The 24,119-nt window shown below is 42.2% G+C and overlaps 1 protein-coding gene across 3 annotated transcripts in view; it reads right to left on the bottom strand.

Moving 5' to 3' along the window:
- Positions 1 to 24,119, bottom strand: part of COL4A6 (collagen type IV alpha 6 chain) — a 117,750-nt gene that overhangs the window by 91,295 nt on the left and 2,336 nt on the right. For 2 of the 3 annotated variants that reach the window (XM_089536487.1, XM_089536488.1), the window contains exon 3: positions 22,001 to 22,146. The exons of the other annotated variant lie outside the window; for it this stretch is intronic. In XM_089536487.1, the coding sequence (XP_089392613.1) occupies positions 22,001 to 22,146 (146 nt within the window). The remainder of the gene's footprint in view (positions 1 to 22,000; positions 22,147 to 24,119) is intronic. 3 annotated transcript variants of the gene reach the window in all.

Raw genomic sequence — 24,119 nt, 5'->3', positions numbered from 1 at the left:
GCGCGGTGAGCTCATCCATGCTCCAGCTAAGTTTATCGCAATCCAGAAGAGCGAGGAATCTTTTGGCAAGCAGGATGGTTCAGAAATCCCATCGGCCTGACCTCCTCGCTTGAAACAAAAATGAGCCCAAGTCTCTTCTCTCTGGACACCTGTCACCCTTTTAAGAGAAGTCAAGCTTCATCTGGGCTTTGGGACGCATTGTCATGTATTCCATGGGAAGCTTTGGACAATCCAGGTGCAGTCCAGGCCATGTGCACAGTGGATAATATTCAGCTGGCACAAACCAGGGCTGATGTTCCATGGAAAATCAGAATGTGTGCTTTCCAGTGAAGCGCAATGATTTTATCCAGCGATGGATCCCTTAGGCTCCCATGTAGGGTCACCACAACATGAAGAACTGCATTAAAGGGTCGTGGCATTAGGAAGGTTGAGAACCACTGATGTAGAGGGATCTTGTAGCACCTCTGAGACTAACTGAAAGAAAGAAGTTGGCAGCAGGAGCTTTCATAGACTAAAGTCTACTTTTTCAGATGCTTTTTACTATAAAGAATAAGAATAAGATATGGAAGCTCGGCACTTCTAAAACTTTGTCATTCAAACTCACATCTGGATGTGATGTAGGATTTCTAGTCTGAGAACTGAAAATGGCTGCTGAATCTTTCATGGTTGTATAGAAGAGGGCATTTCAGTATGTGTTGTCTTCCATGCAACCCATAACTCCAGCTAACAAGCAGCACTTTCCAAAATTCTCTCTTCTACACAACCATTAATAGTACAGGAGCCCACTCAGTTTTCACCCTGGAAACCCTATACATAGGGAGGCATGTTGTTGCATGTGTACAAGTTCCACAACAGCTAGGCATCACCCAGAAGCCTTCATTGCATCTGCCTGTTTGCAGAATACGTAGGATGCAAATTTCCTCATAGTTGGGAACTTCTATCTATGCCAAAACACAGCCTTCCAAGTTGTGGCCCTCCAGAAGCAGTCAGGCATCCTTAGCCATCATTGCCAATGGTGGGAACTGATAGATCTGTAGTCCACTGACACCTGAAACAGATTGGAAAGGTCACTTTCCCAGAATCCCCTAGCTAATATAGCCACTGGACATCCTGCCTAGTGATGCTGATAGTACTAAAAATGATTTTTACAAACTCTGGACTCCCCTAACCATGCTTTTTTTGTGTGCGCTCCTCAAAAAAAGTCATGGCACTCATAGCAAAATGTCCCATTTTGGATGTTCCTGAAACTGGTTACTCAATGTGCTCCAAAGGGGTGTAGAATCCAAGGATAAATGAACAACGCATAGTTCCTGCAAAACGTATTTCACTTGGGGGAATGAGTTCAAAAGTTTGCTAAGCAAAATTAAGTTTGAAGACTCGGGATAAAGAGAGAAATGCACAGCAAAACAGATGGCCATTAAGATGTGTAAATATGGCTTGTGAAACAAAAGCAACTCTATGCAGAACACAGAACTGGCAAGTGAGAATGATCCTAGGAAATCATTTAATGTTTATATTCAAGTCCCAGACAGGTGCATCTGCACCAGGTGCATTACTTATTTCTGTTCAGCCAGAGTTCCCAATGGTTCTTACCAGCTTTGGAAATCAAAACAATGAAACACAATTTGGACATTTCCAGAAATTTGGCTTTTTTACATAGTTGAATCATAAGAGAGCACTGAGCCCAGGACCTAAGCTTAACTAACTATAGTGCAGTCTTTCAAAATAGCCTGAAATGTAGGACAATTTGGTATCATTCACACTACATCGTCATCACCCTATTATCCCACTTTAACTGCCCATGGCTGGATCCTACAGCATCCTTGGATTTGCAGCTTGGTAAGGCATGAGAGGCCTCTCTCTCTCTCTGAGATTTCTAAATACCTCACAAAACCACAGACCTTGCATAGGAAGAAGTTAAAATGATCCATACGACAGCAACCACTGTAAGCTTTGGGACTCTGCTTTGGCAACACCAAAGCAGTGGATGACGCACGGACATAGTATCCTACATGCCATGCAGAGAAAATGCATGTAGACATGTTAGATGATTTCTGATACAATGACCAAGTGCAGGCATGTCCACCCAAAAACCACAAGCCCTTTGAGGAGACTATCAGAAATCAAAGGAGAGAATTACTCATCCTTCGGATCTAGACAAATCACTGGCCTCTTTTTAGTTTTTAATAGCTGTATGGGGCAATTTTCTGCAAAGTAGATATGGGAGCGACGGCCTGCAGCAAACGGCTTTCGAAATTTGTGTACAAGGAACCCAACATTTCCACTGAATACAGTCTTGATCTATTGGAAACTTCCTCTACATCTGTCATTGCTCACACTGTCTGCCCATAGACATTGGCCATCTTTTGTCTGTTTCTGCTGAATATTACCAAATGCAGGTGGTAAGCGCCAACATGATCAGAGCCAAAATGGGGCTCCAAGAAGAAACTATCTTGCAAGTGGGAATAGCTGGCAGCAACAGCGCTTGGGGCAGTTACTTTTTTTGTCTACAATTCCCAAATCCCCAAGTCAGCCTGGCCTCCAACTAAGTTGGCTGATAGATTTAGGGCAGTTATATCCCCAAATGTAACTTTTCCATACTCTGGGCAGGAAATCTGAACTCAGAACCCTCCTATTAAGGGGTGAAGATACACTACGACGTTTTCTTGCAGGTTCAACTTGTAGATTTTGGAATTTTGCATGCATTTTCTTGTGTGGCACAGGGCTCATTGCACCTCCATGTAACAGTACAGTAGCTACCTTTCCTTTTTGGTTTTCTCTTTCTAACACAAATGGAGGAATAAAGCCCCCGCAACACCTCTAAGAGAGGTAGAAACATGCCAGACTTTACTCGGGAGCGGAGAGGGTCGTCTCAATGTTTCCTCCTTGGATCACCATGGCCACAGGCTACAACCTCTGATCCTCTTGGCTGGTTTGCCTTTTATGGCCAACTCCCCGAAGTGCCAAGGCCTCCAGATCTTGACATTGCTACAATTAACAGCTTCTTTTTGCCCGCAAGTGTAAGCCAACTTTTTTTACATCTTGTTCTCTCTGCTTAATGAAACTTAAAAGCTGGAAAATTCTTACCAAGAGAGACATGGGGCTGCTATAAACAACCACCTGACTTTCCTCCCAGCTCAGCCTTCGTTCATCCTGAACGCTTCGTGAGATAATACTTTGAAAGATCTCTTCTGTGCCAGGCCCAAAAAGGATGCTGTTAACTCCTGAAACCCCGCATTTGACCATAGAGCTGTGCTGGTGAACCTAGATGTTCTTGGAGAAAACACTTCTCTAGGCATTTGTAGGTCCTCCAACATGATTCTAGGATCAACGTCTGGCAGACGTTGACCACAGAGTTGCATTGGATGACCTAGAGATTCCCACAGAGGTGTTCTCCCAAGTAAAAAGAATTGTGTTTCTTCATTTGCAATGTTTCCACATTCATGGGGGTTCTTCAACCCAAACCCCAGTGACAGTGGAGGGACCACTGTATAGTGTTATGATTCTACTTCAACTGCCATAACAACAGCCTATGGTATTCTGGGATCTGCATTTCAGGGAAGGACACGTATAATTCTATGCCGGAGTGCACTAAATGGACATGGGGGCATACAATAGGGTTTTTAAAGGGGCCCAGAATTAGGATGGGCATCACAGGTCAAGAAGGTAAGCAAAGCCTCCTTGCACAACACATTTAGAAGCACATACCATATATATTTGACTGTAAGTTGACCTGTATAAGGTGAGGACAGGTTTCGGGGTCAAAATTATGGATTTTGATATGACCCGTGGATAAGTCGAGGGTAAAACCTAGGGGCATGTAAAGGATTTAAAGTCAAAGCCAAAGCCAAAGAAAACAATGTGAAAGAACTTGCAATATTCCAGCAGACATAATGGTTTGGTCTCACCTTAAAGGCTGGATGGATGAGAGAATAGAAGTGAGTCACTGCTTCCAGGACAGATTACATTTTGGCCTTTCATCAGGGGATGGCTCCTTTTTCAAATAAGAGTTAAAGTCCTATACAAACATTGATCCATACATGAGTCAATTCAGCGGATTTTTGGGTCAGTTTTTTGACTAAACATTCCCAGATCCATGGGTATGTATGGTAAACTTGTCTAAGGCCAGGTTGCACAACTGTATGTCACCAACAGGATTCCAGCCAGGATGCAGTTTGAGATTGTAGGCTGTGAAGCCCAAGGGAAATTAAATGCAGAAAGCACTGACAATGACTATTACAATATTAATGCTGGACACTGGCAAATCCCATTGCAGATAACACAAACATCCTGAGACTAAGTAAGCCAATTAAAACATGCAGTACGATAACAGTCCTTCATCCTGCTTTAAGCCTCTGGTGATAGACTGGGCTCTATTGAGGCATTGTAACTCAGCATTATTTTGCTCTAATCTCCCTTTGAAGTCTCTTGGCTTCCCAGCATCCACCATCAGGTCGGTGCTAGCATCCTGGGCAAAGGTTGCTTTTAAACTAACATTTCCAAAATCCCCAGGTCAACACAGCCATAGTCAGGCTGGATGGCAGATTCTGGATTCTGGAAACATAAGGTTTCCAGTCTCTGCTCCTGGAAGGCTGAAGTGTTGCCCCAATGACCCAAAATTTTGGGAGAGGTATTTAAGCGTTGCTGACATGGACGTCACCCGTTGCAACGGCTATGAAATTGGCAGCCGTTCTATTACTTATCTACTACAACCTCCCTTTCCTCTTGTAGTCTCAGACCTGTCAAATTTCAGATGGATGGGGCAAGGTTAGGATAAGTCCAAGGGATGTTTCTGCCTCAAATAAAGCAGCAAACAACAGCAAGAAGAAAGAAAGAAAGAAAGAAAGAAAGAAAGAAAGAAAGAAAGGAAGGAAGGAAGGAGGGAGGGAGGGAACTGCAAAATTATCTGAAATTTTGAAGTCATAAGAAAAAAATGGGTGTATTTTTTTAAGGAAATGGGGGGATTGAATAATGTGATATTTAGATTTTTTTACAGATTGAAAGACACCTTTGGCAGTTCAGGAACATAAAACAAAGCAGTTGCCCCTCTTTATCCATGGATCGTACATCCATGGATTCAACCAACTACAATTCAAAAATGCACATTTTGTCCCCAAAATGTAATGCTTGGTTTTTTTATTATTATTTTTTGCTATTTTATATAAGGGACACCATGTTATAATGGCACTGTATTTATTGGGACTTGAACATGCATGGATTTTGAGGCCCTGGAACCAAACCCCAGAAGATACCTAGGGCTCACCTTACAATACATAGAATTTTTCTTGTCGTAAAATTACCAAGTTTGGTCCATAAAGAGTACAATTTATTCAGAAATTAGAAAAAATTGCATTCCCCTTTTAATTTCTGATTTGTTTTAGTAACACACACAAACAAAACACTTGCATGAATGTGTGTGTTATTCCAAACCAGCCACGTAAGGCAGAAAATACTACAAACACCACACCAGAGACTGATGGTAATGTGAAAATAAGTAAATGCTAAATAAACCATAAAGTAAGTAAGAATTTGACGCACTTTTATGACAGCTGAAAAATGCATTCCCTTGCATCTGCAAATGCGGGTGTAGGTTATCCCTACATTAAAGTATATAGGGGAAAATAATACTGAGTTAGATGAACCAGGGATGGATCAGTGATTTGTTGCAAGGCATGGAAAGCAAGGACAAAGAAGCAAAAACTGACATGAACCCTGCCATTGTTGTCAGGAAAATAGGGCAGCCTAACACCCAAACAATGTGAATAATGGCACTAGGAGGCATTGCTCAAAGGAAGGAGATCCACGTTGAGGATGCTGCTAACAGAGAAGCCAAGAGTGAGGCCTTGCAAGACAAGCATAATGGGAAGGCAGGTTCTAGAGCATGCTCCGCTCAGGCAGAACAGCCAAGAGCAATTACTCATCTCACTGACAATGTGGTCCACAACCCATGGAGCTTTCACAGCCCGCACATCAATGCTGAAGAGGTTTCCTCACAGTGAGCACAAAGTCTGAACTCTTCCTAGGGACTCGTTCTGAAAGAACGCCGATGGTCGGGAGCATCAGGCTGGGACCGCTCTTTGGCATCTATAAATGGCTTTGTGTAGTTTTATTTCCCCCATGTTCCTAAAGGAGTCCTGGCAGAGCGACTAGGTTTTCAGACCAACTGGTTCAAGGGCTGGAAACGTGGAGCTGATAATGTCAACTTCATATGCATATACGTGGTGGAATTTCAATATATTTGAGGGCTATCATTCACAGATTTTTCAGAGGAATCTAGTCATGTGGATTCATCTCTGTGTGAATTGCTCTGCCGTTTTATTTGAAGTTGTGGTGTACATAGAAACCCACTGGATGTCATCAGACAAGTCACATACTCTCAGCCTCAGAGGAAGGCAAAGGCCAACTTCCTCTGAACAAACCCTGGCCAAGAAACCCCTGTGATAGCTTTGCCTTAGGTTCAACACAAGTCAGAAACAACTTGGAAGCACAGAACCATGATGGCAACAACATTTGCCCCTTTGCACACAGCAGATCGCTTCCATGTTTCATCTCCTTCCATGGATTCTCCCTCACTTTTGGACTAAGCTTACTGTATGAGTGTAAGCTTGCCTCCTCCTTTCCTTACAACATTTCACTACATACCAAAGCTACCTATCTATATTTAGCCAGATGGCTGAACTCAACACTCACATGCTTCAAACTAAATTAGAATGAAGGTTAACGTGAGCATTCCACTTGAATACAGGCTGCCCTGGGCCCATGGCACAAAATAATGCTCCTCTCTCTGAAAAATAATAACCCATTAATGTAGGGGTTTTTATTGCAATTAATGCCGCAAAAGGCAGCGCTGAACAAACGACGGGTTTGTGCTGCGCCTTCCAACCGTCGACACACTGGCAGCTAATAATGGGTTGGTTACAAAACCGGGCATTCTAGACATAACAATCCTTTGCTTTTTCTCCTTGCAAAATATGCAGATGACTTTTAAAAAAGTGGAAACCTCAAATCCCCTTCCAGAAAGGGAAAGGATTGTCAATAAGCCCATTCAACAAATATTTCGGCAAGCTAGCCCGTACCTGCGTCTCCATTCACATTCCTTTCGTGGTGGAATTTCAACCTGAAACCTTTCCCTTTCCCCCCCAATCCACCTCCCATCTCCGCAAGTGATCTCACTGCCCTGGAATGAGGAGGAGAGAAAGTATCTTGGTTTGTGGATACCTTTGTAATGAAATTTATAGGACCCTTGCACTCCTCCGAAAAAGGGCCCGAGAGGCATTTTTAGCTGCTGCTCCTACAGAGGTCAAGTTATAGTTACTGAGGAAGTTGAACTCTTCCTACAGTAGAAGTTCTTAAAATGTTTCACAGGAACTTGGACTCCTCCGATAAAAGCTGCGGACCCCCTTCCCCAGAAAAATGCATGGAACAAAATCGCATACAAATTTAACGCACCGTTGAATCATCTTCACTCTGCTTTTTTTCAACTGCAAAGAAAAAAGTCTGTCTTTATTACTCAACTTCCTATTGATCTGCTTGGTTATTAAAGTAATAAAAAGAGATATCAGCAACAGTTCCATCTTACTGTGTTTTGCATTACGACTTCGGCTTGTCTATAAATCTTTGTGACACTGGACTCTGAACTGTTTCAGAGCTAAGGATACACTAGTGGCGTGTTAACGTTAAATCTGTTAAATAGGTAAGAAAAACTTAATAAAGATTAAATTGAAATCAACTATTATTATTATTATTATTATTATTAAAATATTGCATACCATTTATTTTATAGCACCGGAAACTGATTTTACTCACGCTGCAGAAATAATCCACTTTGACACCGCTTTAACTGCCCTGGCTCAGTGCTAGGGAATCCTGGGAATTGTAAGAGGTTAGTACTTAATGGGAGACTGGACTTTTGGATTGCTGTAAGCCAGTGGTCCCCAAACTTTGTCCTTTAAGAGATTTTGGACTCCACCTTCCAGAAGCCTCAGCCATGTTGCCCATAGTCTGGGATTCTGGGAGCTGAAGTCCAAAATCCTTTAAAGAGCACAGTTTGGGGATTGCTGGTGTAGGCTATGTTTCAGAGGAAGGAATTGGGGAAACCACCTCCGAGGATCCCTTGCCTTATAATATTCATGGGGGCACCATAAGTCGACAGGCAACTTGTAGGCACAGACATCATCACCATTATCATAATCTCTCACCTTTCCATTTGGGACTCAAGGCTTCATGCGACAGTTAAAACCAACCTAGTTTAAAATTCAGCACATTTGGAGGATGCCAGGTCGATATGGTTATTGCTCTTATTTTCCTCTTATGCGGTGGTGATACAGTAATGCTTCTTAAGCTAATGTTGGGGACCATCAGTAATCCCCCTTTCAGTGTGCCAGGGATTGGAACCATATTTATGTCCATTGGGTACAACTATTTGTTTCCTGAAAACTCACCAGGGCCTGGCAGCTGTTGGCACATGGGCCAGGACCAGCGCATGGATGGTCACTTTGAGTAGCCCCAGGATACAAAATCTAATGATGCACCATCTGGAAACTTACAGCCCCAACCCTGGATATCAATGCAAATGCTTTCCTACAATATCTACTCTCCAATCTGTTTAGGAGTACAGTTCGAAGAACTGCTGCTTTTGTTTTGCCAAAAAGGCCCCTAAAGTAATAATCGTAATGAGGAGGAGTAATCGAGTGTCTTAATATTTAGCAAAGGAACAAATACAGCTGCTGTGCTTATCGTGGCTTGCTTTTGGATTTGGGAACTCTGACCCATAGAAAACCTTGGCAATTTTCAATGGATGGATTTTTTAAAAAGAAAAGAAAACAAACCTCAGTGAGACTGGAAGTTCTGCGTAAAGACTTAATTCATACCAATGTTAACATATATGATAAGATTTCCCTCTCTAGCCAAAAGAAAGCTCTGTTACTTTGTCCGTCTTGACTCAAACATATCCAGAACTTGGCTGGATAATGCAAACCTAGGACAAAGGCAGGCCACCCAGAAGGTCCAAAATATCCATCCATCCATCCATCCATCCATCCATCCATCCATCCATCCATTAAAGTAGCAGTATGAATTGCTCCAAAATACCCTTGAAAGCTCTCTAGGGCATTTTCATCACACCTGGAGGTACTATAGGGCTAAAAAAAACCCAAATTTGCACCCCAAAATAGCGGCTGATGGGTATTTTCACCACATTTTTGGGCTTATCCTAAGACAACCTAGGTCCGAGAGAGGCTTTCTGAAATAAGAAATGAACATGAAGTAGCTTCTTCTTAACAAGAACGTTTAAAACCGGTGTGAATATTTATTGTAGTCACCGTGACCATATCGAAATGAGAAGCTGCTTTAGTTATTGAGATTACACTGAAAAGGAGACGATGATAAGAAGATAAGGAAGTCCGGATAAAAAGAAAGTTAATTAAATGAGTTATTAGATACGATTGACTGCGATAGAGAAGAAGGTTTGAATATAATGGATTGAGACAGTCTTTGTTCTGTTCTGTTAATGTTTTGTGTTGAATGTATGCAGGTATATGTTTATTATATTTGGAATTTGTCTTGTCTTTTCAAAATAATAATAATAATAATAATAATAATAATAATAATAATAAAGTGGCTTCTTCTTGTTTTAAAAGAAAGGCCTCTCCTGGGCAGGAAAAATCCAAAATATGGTTTGTTCCTTACAAAGTCGTTTTTCTTTTTCTTTTGGGAGCATATGCATGCTCAAGGTTTTCTACAGGGTTACTATAGCCCTCTACCTTTCCAATGTTGCCCAGCACTGATCTGGGATATTCATCCCCACCTACAATTGGAAGACTCCCAGCCTTGTTCTGTCATCGCCATGAAAGAAATTCCAGGAGGATTAAGAGAGATCTGAGCCGAAACCACCATTCCCTTTCTCCCCGAATAATGCGTGTTAAATCTAGCACTCGAAGCCAGGCCTCAAACATAGGACTCCTTTGGTAACTTTGGCGTTGTCTTTGTGAAGCAATTAAACATCCATTTAAATGGCTCCTCTGGGCCAGTTAATTGGCTGGAGCTGTGCCAAACTGGCTCATTTTGAGCGCATCATCTGTATGTAAGCATGTGCGCCAGTGCATATATTCCCTATAATGGTCTGCTTTTAACACTACGCTTTATCTTCTTGGATCTCTTCTTTTCCCTTCCACCTAAACCTGGAACAAGTAACTTTCTGCCCAGGGACCCTCTAGAGACCGTGAAACCTGCCAAAAATTAAAACCAAGACCAGTCGTGGTTTTGGAAAACAGATATTTTTCTGATGTTAAACAGTGCAGGGGAAGGTCTGGATGAACCTCTCCTTGTAGTCTTTCTGTTGGCAGGCAATTTCTTCTTGTTGTTATTATTATTCCAACAGGCTTCTGATAACTGAAAGGTTTAGGTTTAAAGAAAGAGCTTTTTAAAAGATGCTGCATTGTTGTTGCAGGGGAAGAGAACTGCTTTGCCAAGCTGGCTGCTCCAAACTAAGCAGGCCTGGCCCTGCTTAACTTCCAAGTTCAAAAGGGATCTGATGCCTTCAGGGTTGTTTTATTTCAGCTCCTGCAAATCTCAAAGGTTTTTCCAGGACCAAATTTGTACACTGTAATACATCCAGGTAAAAAGAGAGAAAACCACTAGAAGGATGGATTCTTTGTACCAAGTTGCTAGCATTTAGTTGGGGTAGTCAATTTCTTTCTAAAGAGACATATTGATGTCCAATGTACCCAAAGCATTTCATTTTTGCTGGGCCAAAATAGTCTTAAATCTAGTTCTAATAGTTTTCAGTTTTCCATCTGTTTACGTTGGTTTGGGACAATCTAGTGCTGCATTTCACCCAATTCTGAAACCAAAATTTTTATTCTGAAGCGTACTTTGCATAAAACAACTGCATGTGTTTTGCACATATTTGCATCTATTGCATGTATTTTTATTTTGCATCAAAGGCATGCAAAGTACTTGAGGAACGTACAACTAGGAAATGACAAACCTAACAGCACAAGATGGCAGAAAGAAAAAATAGGTTTGTTGTTGCTGTGTGCCTTGTTGTTGTTGTGTACCTTGAAATCACTCCTGACTTCTTGTGACCCTTTCGCAGGCTTTTCTTGGCAAGTTTCTTCAGAGAGTATCTGCCATTGCCAACCTCTGAGGCTGAGAGAGTGCAACTTGCCCAAGGTCACCCATTGGGTTTCATGGCCAAGCTGGGATTCGAACCCAGGTCTCCAGAGTCATAGTCCAACACTCAAACCGCTGTGCCATGCTGGCTCTCAGAAGCATAGGACCATAAAATTAAAGCAAAGACAATCCCATCCATGATAGAGGTAAGCACAGTGTTTATCTTCGTTCCAATTTTATCACTAAAAGTCTAATTTCATTAACATCAAGTTTAGAACCTTGCAACAAAAACCTTGCACTGATGCTCTTGTCCCTGTACTGGAACCAAGGTGGGATATTAATGAACATAAGCATTATTTATTTATTTATTTATTGGTTTCAGTTTCTCCGAACACTCATTTCTAGCTAGCAACTAGACTGAAGTTGTGAAAATGGCCAGAATATCAATCTTGGCAAAAGTAAAACTGGGCCCCAAACAGGTATAGATAGGCAATGGGCAATATTTTGACTCTATATTGGATTAACACACTATAGTAATTGTATTTAGACTTGGACACATGCAACAGATCCTGAGACAGCAATGCAACCACAGCCATTAATATGTCATTAAATAAAAACAAGGGGGCCAACATGAAGTCAGAGGTTGCATCTATACTGTAGGAATAATGCAGTTTGACACCGCTTTTAACTGCCATAGTGTTGAAGTCATAGTCAGACAGTGGAAAAATAGAGGATTTGGAAGGAGAGGCGAAGGTATGGCACACCAGTTTCATTGCTCTGGTGGCAACCTTGATCTGGGCATGACAAATATGACTGAACGCACCAAGATTTAAACCCAGACTTTTAAGAACTAAACAGTCAGTGCCCTCTGCCTGGACAGAATAATGCCAATCTTTTACTTTTCCATTTCTTCCCATTCCAAAATTTGATAAATTTTGATCCATTCATCTTGTTAAAATGCACCGAACAACAGTTTCATCCAGCCCTATTTTTTTTAAAAAATACAGTTTACAAGCAGCACAGCAAGAAACTACTCCTTTAAAAATATATACAGCTATTTTTATACCAGCATCAAGTTTATGGTTAGGTTTTCCTGCGCCAAGTAGAGCTGCTGCATGGGTCTCCCATAAAGTCTCCAGTCTTGTCCTTAAAACTACTTTATTAGGCCAAAAAATGCACTGAGGTTCTCTCTGTCCTTTCCTATAATGATGAAGAGAAAATTGGGGCTATGGCAAACTGAGCAGAAGATTAGCAAAGATAAAGAAGGGCCTATTCTCTATGTAATTTAAAATAGCTTTAATTGTTCAGAAAAATCTAAGTTGGGAGCCAACTAATAAATAGAAAGAGATAAAGAAATTCCAAGTTGGTGCCTGATGAGGAATTGGACGATAATTCGCAGGATCCATCAACTGGCATGACTAAATACATTGGTACTATTCTTGTTTAGACACAACCGTATGTATTTAATGAACCAATCCCTTAACTGACCAGTGCTTCTTCAAAACTAAGGATGTTTTTTAAGCTACACAGTTATAATAGTTGTGTGTGAGAATGTGAATTCAAATTCAAAACCTTGTACGTATGGAGATAGGATGGCAAGTACGTATCCCCATACATACAAGGCTTTGAATCTGAATTGACATTCTCACACACAAATGGCTTATACAGGTCTGTCTCTGGGTTCTTCGCTCTAAAAACCCATCTGAGGAAGTAGGCTCAAGTCTACGAAGGCTCATGCTACCAACTTCTTGCTTTCAGTTAGTCTCAAAGGTGCGACGAGATCCCTTTATATACTGATTTTCCAGACTTAACATGGCTAAATCTTTGAATTCTGCCACCAGAGAATATGAAGCACATCAGCCATACTGCAAATCCCCAGATTCTGCAGCATGGAGCCATGGCAGTTGAAGTAGGAACAGTGCTACAGCTGTGTGATGTACATGGACTTTAGCCTGCTTTTTTGTAACTGAGCCATAAGATTTTTAGATGGTAACCACTAGTATTGGCTTCCCTCTCCTATACCAGCGGTCACATATAAGATTCATGAAGGTAGCTCTCCGTATTTGCTAGGAAAGCCCATTCTGCTTTTATGCCCCTGTCACAAATGGTCCCAATGGATGGAGCATAACTGAGGCCGCATGCACACTGCAAGGATACTCAACTGCCACGGCTCCATGCTATGGAGCTCTGGGAATTGTAGGTCACCCAGTAGGTTTCATAGTTCAGTGGAGACTTCAACCTGAGAACCCTTTCACACTAGATCTAATTCTAGCACTACAGTTGCCATGGGTTCCATCCTAAGGACTCCTTGGATTGGCAGTTTAGGGAGGGATATTAATTCTCAGTCAGAGACCTTTAGTGCATCCCAAAACTACAAGCCCCAGGATCCCAGAGGACAGAAGCCTGGCAGTTAAAGTGGAACCACATTGCTATATTGTAGAAAAGCCCCAGTTCCTTTCACTGCTGTTTCTTCCACCAACTCTTTTCCTGGAAGAATCAATGGGACATTAACTCCAACAGAACATACAGCTCACCAAAAAACCCTACATCCATAATGCTCCCCCCAAAACCCCCACATTCATACTATCATTAAATACACTTTGAAATTTGTCCAGTTCTAAATCGATACCCTCCAGATACCGTGGACAGCCAAGAACACATCAAGCCTGAAATCTCCCTGGAAGCCAAGATGACAAAACGGAAGCTGTTGGACTTTGGCCACATCATGAGAAGGCACAACTCACTTGGAAAGACAATAATGCTAGGGAAGGAAGAAGGTAGTAGAAAGAGATGGTTAGACTTGGTCATGGAGGCTATGGGTCTGAATTTGCACGACCTGAGTAGAGGACAAGAGGGCTTGGAGATGTCTCATCCACAAAGTCACCATGATTCAGGGTTGACTCAAGAGCCATGAACAATAAACCCTCCAGATGTGTTGGACTATGAAAATGGCTATGACAAGTGAGGATTATAGGAGTTGTAGTCCAGTTCCTATGGAGAGCACTGCATTGGGGAAGTCTTGAGGGAACGCTAGTTGTGTATGCACACCAAAACCCTCCATATCCAGCAGGTTTGGGTGAAATATGGCCCTCCTGATGTTGTTGGGTGCATCGTTTTTCCATCACTGGCTATGCTGGATAGAAACCGATGGGTGTTTTGGTCCGACAACATCAAGACAAGCTAGCCCTACCTTCCTCTGATTTACGGTGTAAGGACTACAGGCTATTTTAAGGCACAGACAAGTCCTGCAGTCTTAAAACACAGATAGTTGCCAGATTTGCCGGCTGGGATATTATTATTATTTAAATCCCCTTTGGGACATGTTCTTTCAGTGAAACTCCACCCTGATGCTAGGATACAGTTAGTAATAATTTTATAGCATAATGACTCACCCACTTTTTGTTTTATTAAATGCTTTATCGCCTGACAGTGCAAGCTTGCTGTCTTTTCCTAAAAGCAAGAGAGAGAGAACGGCTGCCAAAATCCTGGAGATCTCACTTTAGATTGCTCTCCATTGAGTTTCGATGTGGGAAGGCCAGGTGCAAATTCCTATTTGGCTTTCAAGTCCATCAAGCGATCTCCAGCAAATCGTTCTGTGTCAGCGCAATCTAACCTCGCAGGGTTGTTGTGGACAAAACACTGGCCTGAGCTCCTTGACCTCAAGGGCTCTTTCAGACTATACCATTATAGTTTAGTCCTCTTTAAATGGCTTGGTTACATCCTAAGGACTCTGAGCATTTTTAATTTGATATCGCATCTGGACCTGGAAAGAGTCATTTGTAGTTTGGTACCAGTATGTACCAGTATGATGTAGTGGTTTCGGTGTTGGACTAGGACTCTGGAGAGCAGGGTTCGAATCCTCGCTTGACAATGGAAACCCACTGGGTGGACGTGAACAAATCACACTCTCTCAGCCTTAAAGGAAAACTAGGGCAAAACACCTCTGAACAAATTTTGTCAAGTAAACCCTGTGATAGTATCGCCGTAAGTTGGGAACACGGTAAGTCAGAAACGACTTGAAGGCATATAATACAGAAACTGTAGGCAATGCTTTTCATGGGACAAGCACTTATTACTTGTTAATGGATGCAAATCAGAGTGGATATGCAGTTGTTCTGTTTGCAGATGCAAAATTACAGATGGAGGGGGGAAAACAGGCAGATTGCAGATGGCTCACAACATCATCTGGGCTTTGGTAAACTACCATGAATGAAACAGAACAACTGCACAATAAAAAGTCTCATCTGGAAGCAGTGTAAATATGAAGCAGCTGCTCAAGGGGGGAAAAAACACTAACCAGCCAACTTCAGACCAGAAATACCTGCAAGAATATGGATCACCATGCGATGGAACAAAAGAGAACTATATTTCAGGTTAAAACTTGTTATGGAAGAGTCAGGTTTGGGCACAATTACAAACACTGCGTAATGAATAAAATTTTGTTCTATTTATAAACCACCTTTTTAAAGCTCCATTGGTTTTGCATCTTTACTTGATTCTCCTGCCATTAATATACAGCACATTTTGTTTCATTTTTGCATTTCTTCTTCTCATGGCAAATCATTTCTTTTTCCCCCTTGTGTCATCCACTACTTCACTTCTCCCATCCTTTGTATATCTCTGCACTGTAAAAGTGCTACCAAGATGACTCATCTAGGATGTAGTCTATACAAACCTATGTTTTATTGTTTAAAAACATATAAATAGCTTTGGTTTCCCCCCCCCCTTTTTTGGGGGGGGGGAGAAGCCCCACGTATTTCAGAAACACCAGCATAGCCTCGGGGAATTTATCTCATCATTTTACACTCCTGTTCTTTAAGAATCCCAAAGAAAACCAAGTCATCTAAACATCCTGCAGTTTGCATGTATGCAAGGAAGGTAGCAATATAATTCACATCTGCACTTGGCACGTAAGTGCAGCTGAATCTGCAACAAGGAAAATTCAGGAACATATAAAACAGAAGTATCAAACGGTGGTCAGTTTGAACTGGACCCCCGTACTTCTCTCTTATGGCCAGTAGCACGCATTTCAATACAGCACATGTTTTACATGTCCAAGAGGTGCTGAAAAGGTGAATTGAGAGCATTAGTAGTCTCTTAAATCTGACTCTGCCAACCTGGGTTTTACCATAAGAGAATCAATGTCCCAGGTAAGAACATCTACAGTCTACAAGAACAGTCACAAGGGGTTGCAAACAGAAGCGTGGTCCAGACAGTCCATGGAGAAAGTAGCCCCAAGAAGAGTCCAAAGCCAAGAAAGAACCTGCCAGAAAGATTGGTCCAAAAATGTCAGAGGACCAAGAAGCCACAGATACCAAACAGGATTCCACAGAACTTCGGGGGCAACAGAATGAACTTGATTGTGATAATTTATAGCCAATGAAGCCAATGGCTTCATTAGCTCAGTGTCTTCCATTTAAAGCGTAGCAGGGCTTTGTCTGACCTTTTGCTCATGGTGCTTCAAGTTATATTGCCTTGAGAAGGAAAGGTCTCCTCCAGGTGGGACATGACAAGGTCCACCTCCCCAAGAAGAACCTTTCATACTGCTATTATATTCCCCCATTTTGGGGCAGACACAGGCCTGCAGGACCTGAGCAGAGAGGCTGAGGAGAGGGAGTCTTGGAGATGTCTCATCCACAGAGTCACCATGAGCTGAGGTTGACTCAAGGGCAGATGACTGCAACAACAACAAAATATTGTTTGCACTGGGCTCTAGCAGGTGACCTAGGAAGAAAAGCAGATCCTGGAAACCTGGTGTTTGTCCACAAACAATCAAAATCTTTATAATCAATGTGAGCTATCAGTTGATTGAAGGCTACAGTTCTACAGTTGAGATGTCCCACAGCCCAGTAGGAGAGCAAGGATTTGTCAACCTCAACAGGATGACAGGAAGGATTACCAGGTCTATGTTTAACCTACAAGATGAAACAGCTTCCTCTTATTTGTGATTAATACTACTGAGGCTATCACCCTATGACATCAGCAGTCAAAAAGGTAAGATACCAAACTGCAGCAATTCACTGAGCAAAGGAGAGTCCTGTCACCTTTGCCCAGCACTGATAAAGAGAACGAGGAATTCTGAGATTCAGGATCTCTCAAATACAGGGAGATACATTCTTTATATCCCCCACAGTTAAAATAGCATCAAGGTAATTCACTCTGTTCTATTGCACTTTGACATTCTTGGAGAGACAATCGGAATAAACAAGGATGGGCAACAGTGGTCTTCTAGATGTTCCTAAGTCATATTGTCATACTGGGGATTGAGCAAGCTTGTTTTCTGCTGCTCTGGAGACTCACACTCTGAGCCATGGATTCAAACTACAGGCAAAGAGATTCCACCTCAACATTAGGAAGCTCTTCCTATTATAAGAGCTATTTGACTGTGGACTATACTGCCTTTGAAGGTTTTTAAGCACAGTTTGGATGGCCATCTGTTGGGAATGGATTGGACTCTATAACCCTTGGGTGTCTTCCAACTCTATGGTTTTATTGTTCTAAGATTGAAGATCCCATCATCTATTCAGGTTGTCTTATGTCCAAAGAACCATAACCTCAGTTTAGTTTTGAGAGGGAATTCAGGCTTCATTTGATCTCAGACTCTTTTTGGCAAATGGAGAAGTCTCTTCCAGATTTCCTTCCCCTGCCAAAATGTCTTCATTCTTTAGCTTTCACATCTACTAGATGTGAAATTGAAAATAATATGTCTGCACTGTTACAACTACAATGTCTACAACTACACTGAAAGTGGAAATAATATGACAATTGATGCTAAAAGTCATATATAGCCATCATACTACTTCCCACTATGATTCCTATCCCTACTGAAGAGTCTTAACATTTTAGTGCTGTTCTTCACAACGTATTTAGGCCCCTGCTCTTATCATATCCTCTCCTTTGGTAAGGTAAACTCTTTTTAAGGTTGAGAAAAACAAGCCATGGAGATCTGACATCATTCCACAATATTTCTTTCAGATTAAAAAGGATCAGGAGCTGTATCATAACCCAGCCCTGTGTTCAGGGTCACTTCTTAGCACTGGATGTAGGTGGGTCTGTCACAAGGACACATCAGTTGCCTTGAAAATCTTATGCTGTTCTACTTCCCATTCCCTCCCCAATCCAAAGCCAGTCAGTGAAATGGTGAAAATAGCAGGCCAGACCTGCAAGGGGAGAATAGCTACACATAAACAGATTCAGTGGTGCTTTTCTTTGAAGAAGATCTTCCCAAAGTCTGCATTTCCTTTTTCAAAAGATAAATGATCCCCTGCTGTTTGTTTTGCAGGGACAAGAAAAGAAGGAAAAACAACTGGGACCATAAACTACCATTGCATGGAGGAAGGTGGTCAAGATATATTTGCACTGATGCTATCGCAAATCCTGTCCCATTATATACTCATCAGTCCTTAACAGCTGTTTTCCAACCATCTCCAGACTTTGGTCAGCTCTTAAGTGCAATGGCAAATGGCTTAATTCCACACTGACCTTTCTCTGTCCTCTTTAACATCAGGAATGTTTTCCAGAATGAACCAGACCTCCTGGATTTCATACTGAGCTCCAAAAAAGAGGCCAGATAAGGTGGCCATGTGTCACCTCACCTCGGCAAACTTACTGAAGCTCATCGACAATGACTCCTGTGAACCTGTGCTTAAATACACACACATCTTAGGGCTTCCATGGAGAAAAAGGAGGCCTCATCCCTCATAGTCATTCCTTCTAGGGCCTCCAGAAGTATTGGACTGCAGTTCCCATCAGTTGTCAGATTTATGTGGCCACTAAGCGTTGACATCTCAGTGGGTACCAACTGTTTCTCCTCTGTCTTTTTAGCAGTAAGAGCAACAAAACAGTGTCCCCATGACTGCCAATGCAACACGTTTTCTCTTCCCTTCTTAGCCTCCAGATTGGGAAGTAGTGATTTTATGAAATATGTAGTTTGTTTCATTATTTGGGGTTCCACTGAATTAGTTACGTTTCCCTAATGCATGCCACTAAAGGAAAACAATCTAAAGCAAGGTTTGGTAACTGTAATTTCCACCCCACTCCATGTTTTTGGGCTGCCACAATCCGTACCATGGTTTTTCCTGGCTAAGACTAGTGGGAGTAGCAGGTCACTCACAGCCTTTAGAAAGGCTTTACAGAGGGCAGCTTCAAATACAGGTGGTATATTTGTAGTATGATACGTGGCCACACTAAACTGCCCTCTCTGGCCCCATCACTTGACTCTGATGTTGCTGCCCATTGCATGCTGGGAGTAAGGATTGCAGAAAGAAAGAAAGAAAGAAAGAAAGAAAGAAAGAAAGAAAAGATGGATGAATATGCATAATTTTTCATCATAAGGTGAAACTTGGAAAAACTACTTTTTAAAACTGTCATCCTTATGGCCAGCTCTGTATAGAACTATGCCCAGCTTTCCATGTGCATCTTGAAATTGTGTGTGTAGATGGCAGACATAGGGATGCAAAAGTGGTCATGGAAAAACTCTCTGCATCCTGTGAGAGAGCAGATGAATAAACTACCATTCCTTGGAGGAAAAGTGGCCAAGCTATAGTTGCACTGAGGGCCCTGCCAAAGGATTCAAGAGAAAGGGGATTTTCCAGGAGGGAGCAGAAAGAAAGCAAGAGAGGTGGCATCACAGAGGCATCATGGGAGATAGGGCCAGGCATAAAAGAGGAAGGAAGGGGGAAGACTTTTGAAAAGAGATGAGAGAGATGGAGCAGAGGTGAGCAGCAGGGAAGTTTCAAGACATAGGAGGTGAGAGATTAGACAGAGAAAGGCCATGGAGAGCTTTGAAGGTACGGACAAGAAGCACTCAACTTTGACAGGCTCATATTCACAGCATGCAAGCCATGGCCTGTCCATGCATGCACTAAACAGGCACACAGAGCTTCTCCTTACATCCAGCACTACTGAAGACAACGGTATTTCCACTATTGAAGGCAGAAAGGCAAGGAGGAAAGGAGATGGAGGTAGCCTTGAAAAGAAGCTTGCAATTCCAGCAGTTGATACAGCAGCATAATATTGCAACCAGAACCACTCTCCTCCCCAAAAATGCATTAGTGAGTTGCCCCTGTGAATATATTGCCTGACCATGCAAAGGTTTTGCAAGGACTGCAAGAAGGGTGACATGTTGTTGTGTGCCTTCATTTCTGACCAACGGAGACTCTGAGGCAAACCTATCACATGGTTTTTGAAAGCTGAGAGTCTGTGACTTGTCCAAAGTCACCCAGTGGTTTGACCATGGCCAAGCTGGGATTCAAACCCAGGTCTCCAGAGTCAAAGTCCAATGCTCAAAACACCACTGGGACCCATTTCATAATCATTCCCAATGTCTTAGCATCTCCAGGTGCTTTAACTTCAAGCAAACATCAAGCCTGAATTCCAGTTTAAAATCTATCCAGTTAGATAAGAGTGAGTGTATGTTAAGGGGACCAGAGAGTGGGGAATTTGGTCAATTTCTCCCACTCAAATACAAATCCCAGCCTCTTCCAAGAAACCCAAACCCCCACCTTCCAAAAAAAATAAATAACCCCCGGCCTTTTATAACTAGCATTTTTTCAGGAACAAACTGGACAAGGATTATGCTTTTCTATTGGGCTGTAGTGTTCTTGGCAGGTTGAATGGAAAACTACCCCAGCAAACAGGCATGTTAAGATCTCTCCCCAGATGATAAGCGTCCCTGTAAAGACATTGAATTGTGTTTGCCTTGGCTGGCCAAGGAACACAAAAGCAGAGCTTGAGGGGGAAATGTGGGCCTACTTCAGTGCAAACTGAACTCCAGTGGTGGAATCATCTTCTTTGCAGGTTTGGAAAGACTGGATGGCCACCTGATGGGAGTGTTTTGACTGTGTATTCCTGCATGGTGGAATGGGGTTCGATTGGATGGCCGTTGAGGTCTCTTCCAACTCCATGGACTCTATCACACAAGGGACTTACCATGCGGTAATCATAGCCCAAATGTTGCCCAAGCACTTCAGATGCGCATATGTGGGATCATCCGCCACATTTCTGAAATGTAATTGAGGCATTCCTCTGTTCTTCCGTCAACCAATCATTCGTGGAGAAGCCACAGAAGATCCCGTTATTACAAAAATGGCTTCTCCACAAACAATTGGTCGATGGAAGAACAATGGGAGCACTTCAGTGGTTCTAAACCACTTACAGGCAGGCATTTCTGAGCCAAGCCTTTGGGGAACCCTTGAGCAACAAAGATCCCTCTATCTCCCCATCTTCCCTGAATGGGCTCTTAGCTTCCTCACTAGTGGGTTTCCATAGTAAAATGGGGACTGAACCCTGATCTCTACAGTCATCATCCAATGCTCAAATCACGACACCATGCCGGCTCTCTTTATTAAAGTATACAGACAGGGGGAAAGATACATGAATAGGAATTAATATCTCAGTTAATGTCTGCCTTCACAATTAGGAGTCACACCAGTCTGGAAAAAAAGGGGTCAATCTACAAGAACACCTTAAGTGGATTGTTGCTGCATTGGGAACAACACCCTCCATCAGGTGGAGTTACTCAACCAGGTGCTCTAGAGATGTGCTGGAATACACCTCCCATCTTCAGATGGCATGGCAAATGGTGGATGATGGTAGCTATAATCCAACACATCTGAAGGATACCGGGTGGTTCAGGGAAGGCTGATATAACCATTGCCCATGACAGTTCCAAGGGAATTACATTTCAGAAGGTTATAAACCAGTCAATTTTGTGAATGCTACCACCTCTATGCTTTGAACATATAGTACTTTGCTCACTGGGCCACATACTTGCTTGCTATCTAAAACTTCAATTACTCAATGGTGTCATTTGAACCCAGCTTCAGTCTCCTGCCAGGCTTTGACTTCTCTAAGGGAGATGCTAGAAGAAGTGATAGGAACATGCAACCTTCCAGATGTTCCCAGACTGTAATTCCCATCGTCCTTCGCCACTGCCTATGATGCTGATGGAGCTGTTGCAGTCCAACAACATCTGGAGGACAGCGCATTCTCCAAGCCAAACTTTGAAAGATGTTGAGATATGTGTTTCCTTCTCTGAAATAAAACAGCTCAGTGCAATGCAGAGTCCACTGTATCAAGGCCAAAATTTAAATTAAAGGCATTGGAACACATTTAATTCAAGTTAGGACAACTGTGGAAGGATGACAAATTCCCTTTTTTCTCAGCCCAAAAGGAAAGGAAACTATTTGCCTGTCTTTTTGTTAAAAAGTTCTCTTTGATTTTGAAACAGGAAAACTTTAAACATATATATATATATATTAAAAACTCACTACATGCTGGAAACATGTTTTAGAAACGTAAGAGATGAGAAGTTATATTGCCAAGGGAATTACATTTCAGACACGTTTATATGTTTATAACTTCAGCCATGCAAATGTGTCTTTCTAGAACTGGGCCAGGAACATTTAGCTTGCCAGATGTTTTGGACTGCAGCTCCCATAATCCTTTATCATAGATCATATTGGGTATGGATATCAATATTCTTCTGATATTTACTAAACCACTTTGGCTGATCACATCTTGGTCTAATAAGACTGCATATTCATGGGCCTTTTGTTCATGCGTGAAGTCCTTCGGAACTAGGAAGCCTGTTCTTTGGCAAAGACAGAGTCTTCAAATCATATTTCAAGCCATGGTTTAACATCCTGGTTTATTCCAAAGGTGCTAACCATAGCTACCTACTTCAGACAAAATGGGAAGGTATGGTTAATTGGAGGCTTCCTTGTTTAACTGTGGCTTCTGGCAAAGGAATGAGCCAAAGGGCTACACTACACTTTTGAATGGCTTGTGCACTCCTCAGCTTAATTCAACCAGTTTAAGAAGATATTTTACTGTCACTGGTCTTAAGACTGTCTACTGACACTATCACCTCCAGTCCTCCCTTCCAATTTATGGTGATGATCTACCAAAGGTCCAAGGTTTGGTACTGATTTATGAGAAGGAAATAGCTGGCTATAAAACACAAGGCTTTTGCAACAGAAAGCTGCATTTTATTGGGGTTCTGACTTTATCAGCCCTTACCTAACTTAAAAAAGGGGGTTATTCCCATCATAGTTAAGTGCCTTGCACAGTGAATCCATTTCAGCAGCAGAAAGGTCTTCCACAGATGGCCTGAACTATGCCAGGAAAGTCCGAAAACACTTCAAATGCACACGACTGACTCCATATAGTCCCAGGTCTATGAACAATAATATATACAGCAGGAGTGAAGGAACATGCTTTGGGGGGCAGCCATTTGGGGCTGGGTAACGTTAAGGCAACAAAGACCAAACTGGGGGATTCCTCTACTCATTCTTAGTAGCAGGGCTTTAAGAAGAAAGGCACATGAACCCAAAGCCTCAAGTGGGCCAGATTCAAATTCTCCCACGCCAAACAATCTGGAGGTCTTCTTTGAGTTGCAATCCACATTAAATTTCCTTGACTTTGATTGCATGGCCAAAGAGGGAGATGCCAGCCTGCAGACAGCCTGCCCTAATATCTGAACTAAGACCAGAAACAGAAAATGCAGGCCTATGACTGACATCTTCAATTTTTCCCCTCCTGTTTCCCTGATGAAGAATCCAGTGTGACTTTGAAAGCATGTAATTGTGCATTTTGGTTGGTCCCATAAAGGTATCATTCTTTGGATGTTCAGGTAGTTTTCCATTTGGTTCTAATTCATGTGTGGCCTGTGAACTCCATGTGGCCACCCAGGGATATTTCTGTGGCCCTTAAGGACATTAAATTTTTTAAACGATGACGTCCCTTCATATATTTGAACAGGGCTCACCTCTTAACCTTCTCCAGGCTAAACATCCTCAGCTCCCTAAGTCCTTCCTCATAGGGCTTCATGGTTTCTAGACCCTTCTCCATTTTAGCCACCCTCCTTTGGACACATGGCTCCAGTTTCTCCACATCCTTTTTGAATTGTTTTGCCCAGATCTGGCCACAATATCATTCCAATGAGATCTTACCAAAGCAGAACAGAGTGGCACTATGACTTCTATCGATCTAGACACTATACCTCT

The sequence above is a fragment of the Sceloporus occidentalis genome, unplaced genomic scaffold (genome assembly GCF_023333645.1).
Source record: "Sceloporus occidentalis isolate IW3139 unplaced genomic scaffold, rSceOcc1.0.p SCAF_8, whole genome shotgun sequence".
In the NCBI taxonomy this organism is placed as follows: domain Eukaryota; kingdom Metazoa; phylum Chordata; class Lepidosauria; order Squamata; family Phrynosomatidae; genus Sceloporus; species Sceloporus occidentalis.
This window is presented reverse-complemented; position numbering and strand designations above follow the sequence as displayed.